This window comes from Gracilinanus agilis, chromosome 4, assembly GCF_016433145.1.
Source record: "Gracilinanus agilis isolate LMUSP501 chromosome 4, AgileGrace, whole genome shotgun sequence".
Taxonomy (NCBI): domain Eukaryota; kingdom Metazoa; phylum Chordata; class Mammalia; order Didelphimorphia; family Didelphidae; genus Gracilinanus; species Gracilinanus agilis.
Window position 1 is genome coordinate 382,627,646 of NC_058133.1, and position 20,932 is coordinate 382,648,577.

At 35.1% G+C, this 20,932-nt stretch overlaps 1 protein-coding gene across 1 annotated transcript in view; it reads left to right on the plus strand.

The window, feature by feature from the left end:
- Positions 1–2,242: 2,242 nt before the first annotated feature.
- The window catches only part of RSPO3 (R-spondin 3), a 67,741-nt gene continuing 49,051 nt past the window's right edge, over positions 2,243–20,932 (plus strand). The window contains exons 1-4 of the mRNA XM_044675426.1: positions 2,243–2,261; positions 5,266–5,457; positions 9,061–9,207; positions 18,606–18,803. Coding sequence (XP_044531361.1) covers positions 2,243–2,261; positions 5,266–5,457; positions 9,061–9,207; positions 18,606–18,803 — 556 coding nt within the window. The remainder of the gene's footprint in view (positions 2,262–5,265; positions 5,458–9,060; positions 9,208–18,605; positions 18,804–20,932) is intronic.

The following is a 20,932-nucleotide window of genomic DNA, read 5'->3' on the forward strand; positions in this document are numbered from 1 at the left end:
CTGGGGCTAGCATTTGATCAGCCCCTGTCCTGATCAAGTTCAGAGTGAGATCAAAAGCTTACCTCAATCCTGAGGAAAGTCTTTAAGATATCAGCATCTCAAGGGTCAATTGAATCAGCAGGGAGAGGGGGCTTTCAGAGCTCTCAGCCTTCAGACTATCTGGTAAACTAGTAACAACCCAGAAAATAAGCTGAAAATAGCATTAAAAAAGGACTGAAATTTAAGAGGGTAGGTACTCCAATTTCCCAGAAAACAGAGTCAAATTATAATTAGATAGGAAAAATGAGCAAACAACAAAAAAAACCTAACTCTAAAGAATTTTTATGGAGAGCATGGACAGGCACAGAGGGGGACAATGAGAGCAAGGGAAACACACACAAAGTCCAAAAGAAAAATATGGACTGGACACAGAATCTGGAAGAGCTCAAAAAAGACTTCAAAAACCAATTAAGAGAGGCAGAGGACAAGTGGGGGAAAGAAATGAAAGAGATGCAAGAAGAAATGAAAGTGATGCAAGGAGAAAAGAAAGTGATGAAAGAAGAAATGGGCCAAATGAAAAAGAAGAACCAGAAACTGACAGAGGAAATACAGGTCTTAAAAAATAAGAATTGACTATCTAGAAACTAATGATTTCATGAGAAATCAAGAAATAATAAAGCAGAATCAAAGGAATGAAATAAAAAACAGAGGAAAAGATGAAATATCTTATTGAAAAAACAACTGACAAAAAATAGATCTAAGAAAGACAGTTTGAGAATTATTGGACTACAGGAAAGTATCAAAGATAACTGCCCAGGGATCCTTAAACAAGAAAATAAAATTGAAATTGAAAGAATTCTCAGATTGCCTCCAGAAAGTAATCCTCAATTGACAACTTTCAGGAATGTAATAGCTAAAAAGCCACCAAGCTAAGGAAAAAAATACTTCGAGAAGCCAGAAAGAAACCATTCAAATACCATGGAGTTACAATCAGGATCACAAAAGATCTAGCAAATTCTAAATTAAAGGATCAGAAAAGCATGGAATATCATTTTTAGGAAGGCAAAAGATTTGGGTTTACAACCCAGAGCCACCTATCCAGCAAAATTGAGCATATTTTTTTTTAGGGAAAAAAATAGTCATTGAATAAGATAGATTTCCAAGCATTTCTGAGGAATTATCCAGACCTAAACAAAAAATTTGAAATCCAGACATGAAACAAGAGAAGCCCAAAAAGGTAAATAAAAAAGAGAAATGTATGGGACTCCTTAAAGTAAAAATTTTTATGTCTACATGTAAAGAGGATTTCTTTAATTCTCAAAAATGGTTACAGCGATGTGCCCTTTTCAGAAGCAATAAGAGTAGTGATTTGATTTCTCTACTTAGAGCAAGAACTTTGAACTGAGGTGTGTATTGCCTATGGCAGAGCAGGGATGATGTGATACTGGATGGTACAGTCTGGGAATGGTAACATATATGGTAGATCTGGTATGTTTTCACTCATTCACCAAATGAAATAGCTCAGCTCCAGAGTTGGAGTTCCAGAATTGGCTGGATTTGACACAAAACCTGTACTTTACAAAAATGAAAAATTTTCCTTTGGAATTCTGGACAGAAATTGACATATTTTAATGGATACAACATTGTGGAAAAGAAGCCACTTAAGATAACAGAAGATAACAAGACAAGAAATAACTTAAATTCAACCAATTCAAACTCCCGCCACCCCCCATACTCTATATACATACAACCTATAGAACAATGGTCAATATCAAGTTAATAGCTGTAAGGAAATCTGAAAATGTTAAAGATGTCAACTAATAGTCTGAACTAATGTATTTTAAAAGTGTACTTGTTCAGGCTGCCTGATAAGCATCTGTCAACTCAGAATCTGGATGGTATCAGCCTTTTAGGCTACTAAGTAGTCAAGAATAAACTCTGCCTTTCTCTTTTTGGGGAACTGGACAAATCCTCTGAGTGCACCCCTTTACTTAAGAGGATGAGATGCCATAGTACAAAAGGGAAGAGCAACAAAACACTCTGTCCTATAGAACACAAAATCATATAATACAAGGTAGATTCTTGCATACTTCTACATATACTCTATTTTGGAATAATGAGAAAATTCCACATTTTATTCTTAACATCAACATCAATCTCTTAATTAAAGAGAGATTAGGCAGCTAGGTAGAAGTGGATAGAGTACTTGGCTTAGAATCAGGAAAACTTATATAACTTCATGAGTTCAAATCTGGCCTTAGACATGAGCTGTATGATCTTAGGTAAGTCATTTAACCCTCTTTGCCTCAATTTCCTCATAAGCTAGAGAAGGAAATGGAAAACCACTCTAGTATCTTTGCCAAGAAAATCTCAAATGGACTCATGCAGCAGCACTGAAACAATCGAACAATAACAAACACATACCTGAGGTAATATTCCAAGAACAAGCATCAGGGTGATCAAGAAAAAGCCATCTCTTTAGGACAACCTTGCATTGAATTGAAATAATCAGCTGGCCTGACACAACAGAGTTTAATTGAAAAAAAACTCCTTAAACTCAAGTTGATGACATAATAAGGGATGGTAGGGAAGAGAGGGTCAACATATATATTTTATAGGCAAATACAAATCAGATTTAGAGTAATGAGCAAGCAGGGGAACACTAGCAGCTAAGGGGATTGGGAAAGGCTTCAGAAAAAGTATAGCACTTGAGATATCTTGGAAGAAAATAGGAATTTCAGGTGGTGCATATAAGAAGAAAAACTAGTCCAGTCATGGAAGACTGCCAGTGCAAAGACAAAGATGGGAAATAGATCTCTATACGTGAGGAACAACCAGAATCAGTATGGTTTAATCTTAGAGTGAATGTTTGGGGAACTGGGATAGATAAAAAGGCTGGCAAGGTAAGGACTAGATCGTGAATAGTTTTAAATATCAAACAAGAGTTTATATTTTATTCTAGAGCTGACAGGGGAGCACTAGAGTTATTTCACAAAGAAAGGGGAGGGGAGATATTCACTTTAAGAAAACCACTTTGAACCCATATGTACAAAAATATTGATAGGGGTTCTTTTTGTGGTGTCAAAAAAGTTGGACATTGAAGGGATACCCATGCATGGGGAAAGACTGAATAAGTTGTGTATATGATTCTGATAAAATACTATCATGCTATAAGAAGTGATAAGGTGGGGGGGGGGTCAGAAAAACCTGAAAAGATCTATATGAACTGAAAAACCTGAAATAATTGTTTATAGTAACAACCATATTAGAATTGTGATCAACTGTGAAAGATTTTGCTGATCGATCTGATCTGTATACCTCATTATCTGATCAATATAATGATACCAGACAATTCTGAGAGATTCATTATGGAAAAAAACCATCCACCTCCAGAGAGACAACTGATGAACTCTGAGTGTGAACTGAAGTTTAAAATTTTTTTACTTTCTTACATATAGGTAATATAGAAATATGTTTTGTATGATTTCATATGCATAACCAATACCATGTCACTTGCCTTCTCAGTGGACAAGAGAGGAGCTGGAAGAAGGGAGAGAATTTGGAATTCTAAAATTTTGTAAAATAATGTTAAAAACAAAATATAAATAAAAAAGAAAAACACTTTGGCAATGGTATAAGGCAAGAGTGTCAAACTCGAATAGAAATTATCTACATTTTATTGTATTTTTCTTTATTTTGTTAAATATTTCCCAATTGTATTTTAATCTAGTTCAGCAGTAGTTGGGAGTGTTGTAGGCTGCATGTTTAACAACACTTCTATGAAGGATGAAGTGCATTGGAAAGAGACTTGAAAAACCATATTAGAACAATTAGAAGACGATTACAATAGTCTAGGAGAGAGGTGATGAAGGACTGAACAAGGCTCCTAATTGTTTGGGAGGAGAGGAGGGGATGTTTGTAAGAAATGCTGTAGAGGTAGAAATGAAAAGATTTGGCAACTGATTGGCTAGGTCAGTGGTGGGCAAACTTTTTAAAGAAGGGGCCAAAGGAAAGGAAAGGAAATGCTCATCTGTCAAGTCTGTTTCTAAGGCAGCTCTTTCCAAGTTTCATTGTATTGTATCCTACTCATTGTATTCATCAGATAAGGAATAATGTCAAGGGGCCAATAGAACATTTCAGGGGCCTGCATCTGGCCCACAGGCCGTAGTTTGCCCATCACTGGTCTATGTGGATAAGTGAGAATGAAGACATGAAGAATTCAGGCACTGATTGTGTGAATCTTGAATGAATGGAAGTATAATGGTGCTACCAGTTTCAATTATGAACAAAAAATACCCTTTTTTTTAAAATTACTTTAAAAAATAGACTCAAAACTATGGAAATAGCTCATGTGTTGCAATTTTTTTGGACATTAACACCACAAAAGCAATCTCTAAATTGACATGGATTCTAGGACAATTAATTTCCTGGAGTTTAACATTTCTACAAACTAGAAACAGGTCAAAGATGGCTTTGAAACTGTTTGAGAAGGGCATCTAGGTGGCTCAGTGGATTGAGAGCTAGACCTAGAGAAGGAAGGTCCTGGGTTCAAATCTAGTCTCAGTCACTTCTTAGTTATATGACTCTGGGCAAGTCACTTAATCCCCATTGCCCAGCCCTCAATGATTCTTGTCTTAGAACCAATACACAGTATTGATTGGAAGTCTGAAGGTAAGGATTTTCATATAATTAAAATTAAAAGAAAAAAATGAAGAAAATGAAACTGAAAGCAGTTTTATATATTAAAAACAATCACAAAATTGATTCAGCAATCTTAGGTACCTACTATGTGCGTGCAGAGTTAGGTATTGGATATACAAAGGCAAAAAATCACTTCTTAGGTACCTACCATGTGCAGTTAGGTATTGGATATACAAAGGCAAAAATTAGCCCCTGCTAGAAAGAAACTTACTTCCCACTTGAGAAGATACATGTATCCAGAAAAGTAAATACAAAAAATAAAGATAACAGCGACGAGCCTATGGAACATGCATACATATATGAAATAATTACAAAGCAATTTCAGTAGTGAAATGGAAATAGCAATGATAAGTGCTAAGGAGTGATAAGCAAAAGTATCAAGTGGGAGAAATATTTGAGCTGATCCTTGAATGATAGTAGATATTTTAAGAAATAGCAGATGGAGAAAACTGACCCCTTAAAAGTTCCCTCCTAATTTTTAAGAAAAACAATTTAGATACTTAGATACTCTCCACAAGGCATCAATTCTCTTCCCTACCTCTGGTTCAAATGGTTGTTTTTGTTTTTCTAAATCTATTTCCTCAGTGCATCCTAATGTCAGTCAAGGCTGCCAAGGAGGCTGTGCAACATGTTCGGATTACAATGGATGTTTGTCATGTAAGCCCCGGCTATTTTTTGTCCTGGAGAGGAATGGCATGAAGCAGATTGGAGTGTGTCTCTCTTCATGTCCAAGTGGATACTATGGAACACGATCTCCAGATATAAATAAGTGTACAAGTAAGTGCCTCCGGTTCATTTCACCTCAGGGACTTTGTCAAATTGGCAGATCCTCTAACACACTTTTGGCATTAGCATGAAATAAATAATAGTGTTTCTCTGAGAATTAACCAAGCTCCATTTGCACGCTCCCTTTAGGCTGAGAATCTAATCCAATCCAATGAGCATTAGTTTATAAGAATTCTCTTCATTGCTTACTTCCATGAAATCTGTCATTTCTTTAGAAATACATGCAATAATAAATCTATGATTATTTCTCTTTGAATTGAGTGAACAGTGCCCTGAGCCTCAACTCATCTGTTCTAGTTTTCCTTTACCACTACAACTCTCCACATTTTAAAAGAATTAAGGAATCATGTTAATTTTCTTGTCTGTTTGTTTTTGCTCCAAGGGGGATTTACGATAAAGTAATTGGAAAATTCTCTTCTAGATAACAAAATGTCATTCTGGCCATTTTGTTCTGTTTCCCCCGCCCCCTACTCCAACCTCAAAGCAGACAGACATTTCTTTAAAGTAATAGTATGTAGATCAACAAGTAAATAACTGGCATGTGTCAAGTTGCTTCTGATTAAATTTTCCACTTAACGTTTCTCTCAGATTTTCTTTCTCTTAGAGAGGAGAAAATGCTTCATTTCACAACCAACCATGTATATAATAAGAACTCTAACCCACCAAATTCAGCACTGTTATTTACAGTAATAATGGAGAAATACCCATAAGAAGGAATAGTTCTGCAAACAAGTTACTTGGATTAACAGAATATAACTAGTTTAAACATAATGAAAATTGTTATATCCAAATTTTGCCCAATACCAATCCTACAATCTTTGCCAAGAGCAATCCTTTTCACTTTGAGATTTTCATTATGTTTCTCCATATTGTTATTCCCCATTCCCCAAACCTGAGCTAGAAATCTGTCAACATAAAAGAATACATTTCTAGTCTGACCCTGATCTGCTTGTTGGAAAGTTTTGAGAGAACCCATTTTTGTTAGATTTTTGGTACAAAAATGTTTCAAGAAAAGTATCATCTCTACATACTAATTAGGAAATATTTTCAGGGGAAAGGGAGAGAGAAGTCTGGATAGGTAAATTCAGTAGAGTAAGTAACTGTCAGGTGAGGAAAATCTCTCTCCTAATGTAGAATAGCTACTGATCAGCAATTCTGAGTCTTAGGTGCCTGGGGAGCTAAGAGGTTAAATGACTTGTCTAGGGTTAGACAATATGTGTCAGAAGAGAGACTTGAACCTAAATCATATCAAATTCCAAATCAGTTATTTTCCACTACTCCGTATTGCTTCATTTTCATATCTGGACTCTTTCTTTTTCTTCTAAATGTAAAATTGTCATCAGCTAAAACAAAAATTATCCAATGAAATAAACTATAAAGGAATGTCATAGATTCCTTGAAATACTGGGGTAACTGGACATGGCTTTCTAACATGAAATGTTTTGTTCCTTTTAAAAGTTAAAAAAATGCAAAGGAATGTTAAAATGAATTAACATTCCACAAATATGAAATAAATTACATTCCTTTTTTATTTTCAGCTTCAAAACAAAATAGATTTATTTCATGTTTGGTTTAGTTTAATTCCTATAATGACAAATTGGATTCTTAGGGAGGAAGGGTTTGGAAAGGGGTAGTGTTTACAAGTGTTTATTTTCAACTTTCCATTTGATGAGTATATGAAATACATAGATAACTCAGCAACTTTCCTTTTTCCTTCAGTCATAAATTTCTCTGGAAAGGTGCATGCTGAAGCTGAGGTCTTTGAGTTCTAAAGATAAAATTAATTATATGCATACATTTCTATCTACTGACATCTTCACAAAAATGTGGCTGAGCTGTTTATTAACAGGCACAATGAAATAAGCACTAAAATTTATGTATGTTAAAATACATTAATTTGTGATGTCATAAAATGACTCATTCTGTACTTGTTTTTCTTCCTGTAAAAGATAAAAATCCCAATATGCTCATCTTGGCCAAATAAATAGAATTACAGCTTAATAAATTAAAAATGTGAACTATCAAGATGTCAATGTAACACTACTAAAAACAAACAGGAATTCAGTAAGGCAGGATACTACAGCAAAATCTAGAGTAAAGAACCAATGAGTTCAAGACCTTTTGTTATTAGCTGTGTGCCCTTTGGCTTGTTATTTAACTTCTCTAAAATTCAATTTGTTTACATGTAAAATAGTAATGAGTAAATAGAATAGTTTCATGGACAGAGAGCTGTCTAGGAATCAGGTTCAAGTGGTATTTCTGACACATATACCTGGGGGACCATGAACAACTTATTGCTTTTAAGCATCCTGGGCAACTCTCTAAGACTCAGATTTACAAAGTATTGCTGACATATCCATGGAGCTTCTGATTAAATTTTCCACTTAACATCTCTCTCAGATTTTCTTTCTCTTAGAGAGGAAAAAATGCTTCATTTCACAACCAATCATGTATATAACAAGAACTCTAACCCACCAAATTCAACATTGACATTTACAGCAATAATGGAGAGATACCCATAAGAAGGAACAGTTCTGCAAACAAGTTACTTGGTTCATTCAACCAGAAGCAACTTTTTCTACTGAGAGCTTACTACAGTGATGAAATCCTCAGTCTAGACCAAAACAAACAGTGAAAAAGAATAAAAGTAGCACTGCTGAATTTATAAGGTGGATGTATGAATCATGATAAAAAGACAACTATTACTACTGTTTGGATTTTACACACAGAACTGCTGATGGGACCTCACTATGCCATTCTTATATTGTAGGCATTTCTGTGCCGCAGACACAATTATGTCAAGGTTCTCATTTATTCCCTTAAAAATTATTGATATCTTTTATTTTTATATCACCTTCATTCCTGAATATATCCATTTCCCATTTCTTTCCCATCAGACTATATATTGCGACAAAGAATGAAAAAGAAAAGCAGTTCCACAAAGCTAGCATATCAACAAAGTCAGACAATGTCCAAAGTCACCATCTTAGCAAAGAAGGGAGTTTCATGATCTCATCTCTTCTCCATCTCTCACCTATTTCTGTTCAGTTCTATGTAGTTGTAGTGGGACATAAAGCAAAATGTGCCAGATTTGAAGACAGAGGACTTGAGTTTGAGTCCCAGCTCTGCCATTTGCTGGCTGTCGGTCTTTGGCTAAGCCACTTAATGCTCCGTCCTCTTTTTCTGCAACTGTAAAATGAAGAGACCATTCTAAATGACCTATAAGATCACTTCTATCTCTAAATCCATGAACCTCTATTAAAATATTTTAACTAACTTCTTAAAAGAAATCACAGACAACCATGCCTCCCAATTTTCCTGCCAATTAAACATACATGTCTTAAAATCTTCTCTTCCTCGATCACTTCCGAAGAAAAAGGATATTTAAATAAATCAGTAAATGACATTTGGGGCTACCTTAAAAACATATTTGTTACAAACCAGTCTTTCTGATCATATAGAAAGTAATTATTAAATCTGGTTTAAATCATTTAGATCCCAAAATATGTGATTCACACAATGGGTATTAGGGACCCATAATAACCCAGTGAAGAGAATGAAAGCCTAATACATTTTTTTCCTCTTTTATTTCAGAATGCAAAGCTGACTGTGATACCTGTTTCAACAAAAATTTCTGCACAAAGTGTAAAAATGGATTTTACTTACACCTTGGAAAGTGCCTTGACATCTGCCCTGAGGGGTTGGAAGCTAACAATCACACCATGGAGTGCTCCAGTATTGGTAAGAAGAATCTCTGAGCTCACTCTTGGACATTAATAAGAAATCCATTTGACCAAAGGCTCTGTCCTCAAGAAGGACCTCAAGTCTTGGTTAAATAATTAAGATTATTTTAAAACCTTGGTGAAATACTTCAGTGGTGCTCCCTTTAGCCTCTTTTATGCATATAAAAATTTTCTTTTCCACTTCTCAAACTCAGAATATGCTGGAATATAATGTAACATTGAAGGGCTCTGTAATATACATCTAGGGGTCATTTTACACGTTTACATCTTTTAAAATAATGGTAACATCATGTCGTATTCCTTTTCACAATGCTGACTCCTGAGTTGCATTTTATTTGGATAATCCAAGAGTCTTTTTTTTTTCTTTTTTATACATTTCAAGCAAATATGCCATGTTGTAGTATCAAAGGATAAAACAAAACAAAACAAAACAAAAAAACTAGATCTAATCTCGTACCAGGACTGTGATCCAGCTGTTGGCAATTTCTTGGGGCTACTAGAGGTTTGAATTCTATATTAGGCCAAGTGGTGGCCAGGACCAACTGAGGAGAATAATCAAGATAATTTAGGATAAATGCCCAAGGGAGATCACTCAAAGGCCATGAAACTAGACCTGACATAGTTCTTGATTTTGTGATCCTGCCCTCAAACTGCTTTGCTGAAATCTTCAAGTCACACAGGTTGTTGACTAAAAAAAAAGGAGACTTTGGTATTTACTCACTCTGACAGAATGAGACAGTTCTAGTGTCTGATTAATTACAGGCTGAGCTTCCCAGAGGGAGGGTCCCCAGACAAGCTGTTTGTCTAAATAAGGGATTGCTGTCAGGCCCCATTTTTTTTCTCCTTTAAACGATGTGCAGCTACTACTGCCACAAGTTTGGTGAACACTTGGGGAGCAGATGGTGACCCAAATGGGAGAAGGGCATATTAAATCTCAAGATCCCCTGGGCAAAACCTCTAAGAATCTTTGATGCTGAGATGTTATTGACATGTGCACATAAGCATCTTCCTGATCCAGGCTATGATCGTCTCCAGGACTCTTCACTGAGGTCCCCTTGCTGCTGATCCATTCCATTTTCAAGTGCTGGAGATAATAGACATAATGCCCCCCCACCTTTTTTTTTTAACCATTTCAAGTCTGTTAAGGAGCCTTCATTAAAAAATAAAACTATCTGGAGTAGGATAAAATAGATGAAGTTACTGAGATAAGCTAACAGTCTTCTGGAAAATAATCTCAAAGCCACATATGTTTTGTTATAGTTTAAAGCAGCTTTCCTCTCTTTCTCTCTAGAAAAGAAAAAGATCTAAAAAGAACTAGAAATAGAGGGAAACTACACAGGAAAATGTTATTTTCTTTGTAGATTCTGGAAGATAATGAAAAGAAACAATTTCCAGCAAGAGGTAAAGCTAGGAAAAAAAACTGCCCCAAAATACCTACAGCCAAAAATTTTAAGATGATTTGCCAAAAGTTTAGGATGAATAACTTTTTTTCTCTTTCTTCATTTTCTGTACCTGAAAAAAAGGGAAGCAATTTAGAGGTAGTCCTTAGGTAGAGAAAGTCCATCTCTTGAAAGAATTCTCTGCTTTCCCAGTCATCTGTTAACATTGTACCATCTTCCCCAAATAATAGACTTTTCTCTTCCTCTTTTGACTTTTTACTCTAAATATAAAATAATAATAATAATGAAATTGTGAAAATACTTTCATTCCAAGGACTATTTCATATATGGTTTATATGGCAGGTTTAGTCATTGGATAATAATTTGATGCTGTTCAGAAAGTATTTATTAAAATTGTTGTGATCTTTCCAAATAAGGCAGTAAAATAAGATCTACCTACCAAATCTTCCATTAAATGGAAGGTAGTTTTCCATGGCCAGGTCCAACCAGTGACCATAGCAGGGAAAGTAAAGTTGCAACTATAATGCATGTCTTAGTCAAGTCTTTGACCCTATTTCAGAACATGTGCCTCTGATCTGATTCTAATGCCCATTTGACTGACTCAAAAGACAAGAACCCAAATGGTTAAATCTCAACTGTGACTCAGACCTAGACTTTATCTATTGTCCTATACCCAGAAACAAGTCACAAGTGGAATCTATCCTAAACTGGAGTTTGGCTCTTGTCACATGTCTAATACTATTCACCTAAGATCTTCCTTTAGGGAGTAAAATCAGGTAACATAATTCAGAACGGTATTTCTAGGCAGAGGTGAAACACTATGCAGAAATCACTTACTCCTCTAATTCCATACATTCTATGGATAGCCCCTGGAAAAGCATAAACAATACATAAATAAATACCCGAATACATTAATATTCTTCCTTACAATCAATAAAAGTAAGAAGTGCTATAAGCCTGTTGAAAAGTCCCAGAACTACATGGTTTCTTTACCTCTACTTACTTCCTTCACTCTGTTCATCACTACATATAAATCATGCAGATAAAGCAGCTAAATGGCATGGCAAATAGAATATTGAAAGTGGAGACAAGAAGTTCCAAATTCAGATCCTGTCTCAGGATCTAGTTATGTGACTGTGGGGAAATCATTTAGTAAACCTCAGTTTCATCAACTATAAAATGGGGGTGACCCCAGCTGTGTGACCCTGGGCAAGTCACCTGACCCCCATTGCCCACCCTTACCACTCTTCCACCTAGGAGCCAATACACAGAAGTTAAGGGTTTAAAAAATATGGGGGTGATAATATCTACTTTACAGCATTGCTATAAGGATCAAATGAGTTAACATTTATATATATGTGTGTGTATATATATATATATATATATATATATATAACTATATACATTTTTAATCACTATATAAATGCCATCTACTGGCTAGCTACTAACCAAACACCAGTTTCCTTTCTACTTATTGTCTCTCCTTTGCTTTCCACTCTAGCAGACTTATGTAAGCTCCCAGTTTCCACTCAATTCATCTCTTTCCTTCAGCCCCAGCACCATGGAATAATCACAAGAAAATTTCCCAGGCATTGTACAAGATGCTGTCTTGTACCCTATTCCTACTATACTTCCTGATGTATACAGCTTTTGTTGCATTGTTGACATCACTTGTCTCATCAGACAAATCAACTCATGAATTTCTTTTAAACCCAATGAGCTAAAGAGTGTGTATTCTTCCCTTTCCCTATATGGTTATCTCAATCCCAACTAGCCCTTCTGGAATTTAAGAGAAACATTAGCAAATTGGAGTTTTCTGTCCTATCATTCTGTTTTATCTAATTCAATCTACAACTCAAAAAGAAATCCTTTTTTGCAACAACCCTGATTTGCAAACATCCAGTCTCTGCTGGAACTCAGTGATAAGAAACTCTGTACTCAAGAGATAGCCAGTCAAACAGTCAATTAAACATTTATTAGTATCTACTATGTGCCAGATACTGTGCTGGGGATACAAGTAAAGACAAAAAAGACAATCTCTGCTCTCAAGGACCTCAAGGAGATAACCTGCAAACAACTTTGTACAAATAAGTCATACAAAGGATAAATTTGCAATAAACTGAGGGAAGGTTCTAGAATTAAGGAGGTGCTTCATTTTATTGTTGGACAGCCCAAATTGTTGGAAAATTCTTATTTATATTTAGCTATCTACTTATAGCTTCTACCTACAGATCCCTCTGGGGTCACATAAAACAAATCTGCTGCTATGTACAAATGATAGCCATTTGACTATCTTAACAGCAGAGATCACATCCTCACTTTAGGTCTTCTCTTTTCCAAACTACTCTGTTCCTTCTTGTCACAATCTAGTTTGTTAATGTCTTTCTTAAATTGTCATTCCCAGAATGAGATGTATTATTCTAGATGTACTCTGACCACTACAGAGGACAATGGAGCTCTTAAGTATCTTGGACTTGGGCACCTTAAAGCTATGAAATTAGTACTAGATCATGTAGCTTTTTTTAAATCAACTGTACACAATGTTGACTCACATAGGGAAGCTATGTGGCCTGCTACTGGACTTGGAATCAGGGATACCCAAGTTCTAATCTTGCCTCCAACTTTAACTAGCTATGTGACCCTGGACAGGTCACTTAATCTCACACTCTAATGTTCCACATCTATAAATTGTGGATAATAATAGTACCTAACCTTTCAAGTTTGCTTTAAGGAAAAAATGAGATGAAAGATGTAAATAAAACTCTTGGCAAATCTTAAAGCATTATATAAATACTAGTTTTTAGGATAATTATTTAGTTTGTAATTAACTACAACACCATGAATTCCTCTTCATTCCTCATTTATATAGCTGGTTCTTTTATTATTAAGCCTAAATCCCAGACTTTACATTTATCCTATTTTAATTGATTCTTTTAGTTTGGGCATATTCTAGTATATCAATATCTTTTAAAATCTTGATTCCTTTGCAAAATATGTTAGCTAATTCTTCCAACTTCATGTTATCTAGCAACTTGATAAGTATAGCATATATGTCACCTACTCTTTATTTCAGTTTCCTCATCTGTGAAATGGGAATGATAATAACAATACCTATATCCCAGGGTTGCCAAAGAACAAATGAAATAAGATATGTAAGACTCTTCCCAAATCTTAAAGCACTATACACATATTCATTACTATCATTATCCACCCAAGTCACTGATAAAAATGTCAAACAACACAGAGTAAAGTAATAAATCCTGAATCATATCAGTAAAGTTTTCCTTCCAAAATGCTATTCATTCATTAAACAATACTCAGGATCCAGTCTCAATTCATGTAGGTTGTAGCCAAGGATATCATGGGAAACTTCTGTCTTCATAAATGATCTCTACAGGACCCTGAACTGTTACTCTAATAAATCTATTAGGAGAAGTGAAGTAGGTTTAGAATCATTTATTCTAGTCTTGGTGAGCTCAAGTTGACTCACCAAGTTTTCACCAACTATTTGTTTAATCATAGGTTCTGAGGTTTTGCTGGGTGTTGACTGAAATTTAGTTAGTTTAAAAAATCTTCCTTTTTCATTTTTTGAAGTGATGAATAATATTTACTCCTTTTCATTCTTCTGGCACCCTCCCTATTCTCTTATATTTTAGAGGTTGCTGACAGTGGTTCCACGATCACTTTCCCAAGTTCTTTCAGTATTTGGGGATTTTATTTGCACAGCTCTGGAGACATGAGCTCATTTAAAACAGCCATGTGCTCTTATTATCTTCTCTCCTATTTGGGGATTTAACTCACTCTTGACAATAGGAAGATTATTTTTGGCAGAGCAAAAGAAACAGGCTAGAAGCTAAGGAGTTCTGTTCTCTCTGTCACTTTCCCCAAACAACTGACCTCCCCTTTCCTTGTTTGATACTTCACTCTAAGTGTTAAATAGGAACCAAAATACTTTTTATTATCTTTAGTATTTTCCAAAAGCTTTAGTTCATTCTAGTCTTTGCCCTTCTTGACAGTACTCTAGTGGGTTTGTACCAACCTTTTTATACTTATCTTTGCTTAATGTGGCCTCTTTCAAACTTTTCAATGTATCTCCTTAAAATGTGAGCTCTTGGGGCAGCTGGATAGCCTGTAGAGACAGGAGGTCCTGGGTTCAAATCTGACCTCAGACACTTCCTAGTCACTTAACCCCCATTGTTTAGTCCTTAATGCTTTCTTGCTTTGGAACCAATACACAGTATTGATTCTAAGTCTGAAGGCAAAGGTTTAAAAAAATGTGAGCTCTTAAGATACAGGCCTTCCTCTGGAACCACAGCACTCTCTTTAGATGATCCCCATTCCCTTGATAACTGAGAATATTCAAGATTGTATAGTCGTAATTTTACTTATTGGAGCATGCCAGGTCTCTTGAGCTATATTTCTTTCAGCTTCTCTGAATATAGTTTCATGAATATAGTAAATCTGAAGATAGCATTATTTTAATTTTTTTTGTGAGAATTCTACTTTTATTAACTATGCCCTGTATTCTCTTTTTTTCACAACAAATTCTTGGATGATATTTTTCTCATTTTTTAGGGACTCTAACTGTTCCCACATCAGTAGGCAATTGTTACTGTGAGTCAGAATTTGACCACTTAATTTGGCACAATCATTTTGATTTTATTCCATCTTAAATCAGAAGTTGATATTTCTTTGGATTTTGTTGCTATAGCTACTCTTAGAAGATTTTGGAGGGTGGGTCGTTGTTAATGTTGTTTATTAAAATTTCCAGGGACAGCTAGGTGGCACAGTAGATAGAACACCAACTTGGGAGGATCTGGGTTCAAATACAGATTCAGATACTTCCTGACTGTGTGGCAAGTTACTTAACTCCAATTATTTAGCTCTTGCTGCTATTCTATCTTAGAACTTATATTAAGAACTTATATTAAGACAGAAGGTAACAAATTTTTTTTAAAAAAAGATTTCATATTGATGAAAGGTTCTTCTGTGAATATAGTTTTTATATTTTTTAATTTTATTTTTTAGAAAAAAATTTTGCCATGGTTACATGATTCATATTCTTACTCTCTCCCCCCTAAAACATGCCCCCTGTAGCCGACGTGCATTTCCACTGGTTTCTTCATGTATCATTGATCAAAATATAAAAACTATATTCATAGAAGAGCCTTTCATTAATCTGAGCAAAAAGTGTCTACCTAAAGACAGGACATAGCATCACTGGTGGGAAAAAAAACTAACCAAATTTGAATTAAATAAATGTGAGAAATATTTTTACAGAAACAAAGAAAGGCTTAAATAATCAGGGAAATGTTCATTATTCTTAATTGGACCATGCCAATATAGTTTTAAAAAAATAATAAAATGTTTTTGGAGAAAAAATAAACAATAAATAAGCAAACATAAATAAATAAAGATTTCATCTATGGGGAAGCATAAGATATGGATTAGAGTACTAAACTGATCATGAGGAAGTCACGGGTTCTAATCTCTCATCAGATACCTACTAACTGTGTGACCATGGGCAAGTCATTTAATTTTTTTTTGTACCTGTTTTATCAAATGAAAAATGAGAATAACAGTAGCACCTACCTCACAGGATCATAGTGAGTATTACCTGAGATATTGCATAGAATGTTTTGCAAGCTTTAGAGTGCTATATAAATATAAATTATTATTATTATTATTTGAGTCTTCTCATCTTGTTCAATTGAATTCAGTTAGAAATGGGGACAAGTTGCTGTTCTGCCATTAGCATAGTAACTAACACATAGTACATTCTTAAAAAATGTTTGTTGGTGGAATAATTGATTTTCATTTTTTTTTTGTTCTGTGAGCCACTGTAGGGTGGATAGAATATATAATTTTTGTATTTATCATTATCAGTCATCCAATAAACATTTATTAAGCACCTACCATGTGCCACACACTGTTTTTAAGTGCAAAAAGAGGCAAAAGATAGACCCTGACCTAAAAGAACTTATACATTATGAAGCTTGGAAATGTTCCCTTAAATGGAAAGAGGAAATTATGCTTGTTTTCCAGTGGGTAAGATTCTCTGGGCTTTCCATCTAGAAGAGATCTTAAAAGTAACCTTGTCCAACCTCCCCTTTTGTAGAAGAAGAAACTAAGGGCTATCAAAGTGAAGTGCCATCATTTGATAAATAGAAGGAAAAAGGATGATGATAAGGAAGTCAAAGTTGAAGGTGATTCTAAAATGAGTTGAATGCATCTCTTTAATGGTCTTGAGAGATTCCATTCACTTCAGTAATTCAGTTCCATTTGCTCCTTTGATGCATTTAGATGTCTAAAAAATGGCTGCAAAAAAAAGCACATGAAAAATGTATTATGCATTGGATTTAATTTCCTAGAAACTTTTAAGAGCCACACTCTTTTTGAGGTTATTATGAGGAATGGTATTCTGCTCAGCACTAAGGATTTATTAGGACATGAGACAACAAGAAAGGTTACTGGCAAAGCCTTTTGGTAGGAGGAGTGGTTGAAACAGTCAGAAAGAGTTAATATCTTGGGCTGCCCCAGGTGTTGGAAGCTAAAGAGTTTTTATGAATACATGTAGAGAAATGTCTTCTTCCAGATGTTTCTCTTTATCAATAGGACACAAATCTCTTTCTGAAAGAACTGAAATGGAATATAACTGCAAAGAAAGAACTGATGTTTGCAAAGGGCAGGAACTAGCTCTCAAGAGAACCTTTAGGAGTTCCTCTAAGAGATCATCCAGATTCATTTCAGTAACCCAGAAAGTCCTTAGTGATTTGAACAAATGAAGGTGGCCCAAGGAAGAGCAAATCTTCCAGGCCAGCATGAATACAAGAGAGACAGAGACGAAACAGATAGAGACAAAGACAGAGAGATGAAAAAGGAGAAAGACAGAGACAGAGAGAAAGAGACAGAAACAGAAGAAGAGGGAAAGATAAGCAGATTGGAGCCATGATGACCTAGACTTAAATTCTACCTCTGACATATCATGGTTGTAAACCTCTCTGAGCAAGTCCTTTAAAGTCTACCTGGCTCAGGCAATTGAGAAGGAGCTTCATTAGGAAGTTCTCTATGACAAAAATATCACAGGTCTGGTTTAGACCTATAGAAAAATAGGAACACAGACTGTTGTTCAATCGTTTCCATCATATCCAACTCTTTATGACCCCATTTGGGGTTTTCTTGGCAGAGATACTTGAGTGGTTTGCCATTTCCTTCTCCAACTCATTTTACAGATGAAGAAACTGGGGCAAATAGAGTTAGGTGACTTGCCCAGGATCACACTGCCAGTAAATGTCTGAAGTCAGTTTTGATCTCACAAAGGCAAGCTTTCCTTACTCCAGGCTCAGCCAATATGTGCGTGTATTTATATTTATAGTGTATTTAATATGGGTGTGCATACATGCATATATATATACACACTTGTCTGATGTGATGTATTTAAATGTATGTGTGTATGCATAAAGGTATACATTTGTATGCATATGTTCATGTATATGCATAAACTATACTATATGTGTATTTGTATACATAAATGTATACGTGCATACATCTATTAAATTTCAGATCTGTGTGCACACATGTGTGTATATATGTACATGTGTACATATAGATTATGTGTGTATAATATATATGCATATATATATAATATACACATTTTTTTAGTTATTCATTCATTTCTTTTGTTTAACCAAGGAATGGTATACAGGAAATGAAACTCCCTCTCTCTATGCAAGTCAGCCAGAACTTTCTCTTCAGTTTATAGTATTACATATACATGTACACATACATATATATGCATTATCTTCCTTTTTCCATCCATCCACCCTGTCCCTTACTTTTTCTTATTTACTTCAAATCTTCCCACCCACCTTCAAATTTAAATGAGTTTCCCTTTTGAAGTTCTGATTACTAAAAAATAAAAACAACTTATCATTTACTTAGTAACAGTAAACATGGTTATTAGCCAACTCAAGATGTTTCTGTTGTTCCCTTACAGTGCACTGTGAAGCTAGCGAGTGGAGTCCGTGGAGCCCATGTACGAAAAAAGGAAAAACATGTGGTTTCAAAAGAGGGACTGAAACACGGTTCAGAGAAATCATACAACATCCTTCTGCAAAGGGCAACCTGTGTCCACCTACGAGTGAGACAAGAAAGTGTATGGTGCAAAGAAAGAAGTGTCCAAAGGGAGAACGAGGTACAGCCATAGAAGTTAAATGTGTCGTTTGTGTTTTCAGCTCTCGTCATTGGGCGTAGAATACCTCTAAGAGGTCTAACTTCAAAGGAAACTAGGTGGCACAGTGCAAATGCTGGGCCTGGAGTCAGATCTAGTTCAACTCCACACTCCAATATATGCTAGATGTAGGGCTCTTGTCAGTTCACTTAACCTTTGCCTGACTCAGTTTTCCCACCAGTAAAATGAAAATAATCATAGCACCTGCCATCTAGAGTTGTTGGGAGAAACAAATGAAATATTTATAAAGCCCTTCGAGCAGTGACTGGCACTTAGTAGGTGCTTAATAAATGTTTCCTTTTTTCTCTACACCAATGAAATCACAAGTCTCTTCCCAAAATGAAGAAGAAATTATGACAGTCCATGCCCAAGTATAGTCATACTTCCTCCTTCCCTGAGCCTCCCAGTGGTTTTTTCCCCCAAAAGTAAATGTCCTCTGAGTTTTCTGTCCTCTTGAATATTCTCCTACAATGGTGTCTCAACAATGCTATCTCTGGAGAATAGTGTTACAGATATGTCTGAAATAACTAGTTATTTTGATATTTCATGAATATGGTCAAACATAAGCATAACTTCAGGTCATTTTCATATATTTAAGGTACCTATTAAGACAATATTAAATGATTCCATTTCAGAGCTAGATTCTCAATGGCCCATATTACTGTATAAAAAAGAGGTTCTTCCATATAATTTAGTTTGAGAGATCTCTGGTTTGGAAGACTAAAACTGTTGATCTTAAATGATATTCTTAAAGCTTTCTCAAAAAATTTACACACGAAGACCATTATATTCTGTATCATTGGTAATTATGCATCATAGTATGTTAACTTTTACACAGAATATATCAGTGGGCTTAGATTTTTTTTCAATGAAGTATCTAAAAGACAGTTATTATTATCAACTAGTTTGTGGATACCAGAGACATTTGCAAATAAAAAGAAATACATCCCTCCTTTGATGCCATCAATTAAAGATGGAATTTCTTTTTAGTCTAGACAAGTTATCTTTTGTTATTAGTAATAGTATTGGCATTAGAAAAATGTAAAGTATCTTTATGAGAAGCAACTTAGAGTAGTGATAAAAAAAACCTGCCTCAGAATCAAGAAGACCCATATCCAGTCTTACCTCTGACACATACTAGCTATATGGTCCTAAAAGCATCTCTTTAGACCTTTAGTGCAGACAAAATTTGCAAAGTAGGTGTGAAGCTGCATTAAGAGAAAAAATTTCCATACTGGAAGTTCCTTATACCAATTAAATCAAATGTCCCATCCAAAACCAAACAAAAAAATATCAGCTGCAAGGAAAAGAATGGAATCGATGTGGTTTTATCAGCCACAAAAGTTGCTCTTTATGCTCTTGAAGGAGATTCCTTGAGACTGATGAAATGCTAGGAGTTCAGAGACTACTAGGGCCACTTCTATCAATGGGGAAGAAGAGAAGGAGAAAACTTTACAAATTTATCTGGGAAGATGGAATTTCATTGTATTTCACTGAATCATAAGAGGTTATTGATATACCAAGGAGGCAGATAGTTCATACAAGGAATACACAGAGATCATGGACATGGCACTATCAGCTGGGTTCTTATTACAGTCATCATCATGTGTCAAAGATAAAACAGAAACAATATAGACCCCAAAATGGGCCTCAAAATGTATATAAGGAATGCAAAGAATAAAAGCGATGCATGGACCATATTGTTCCAACATGAAGTGGTTGCCTTCTTTTTGTATAGTTTTTAGAAAAGTAGATTGTAAAATGTCAATCTATGTCCTATCAATGCCTAGAATATTTCTAGCAATTACAAATATAATTCTTTAGTCTTCAAGCTAAATTTGATTTCCTGTCTGACACTTGATGCGCTTCTTATTTTATTCATAGATCACTTGGGAATATTGCTCTTAGGCTGACATGATACTTAGTTTTCTATCAGAACTTGCTTTTCCCTTGGTTCCTATCTTTAATTTTTAAAAGTCTTGTTATATTACTTCTCAGCTGTTTGCAGCTGTTTCTATCCAGAGCCTATCCCTATTGAATAATACTTCTGCAATGTCTAAAATGAACTTTGGGAAAGTACCATATAATCTGAG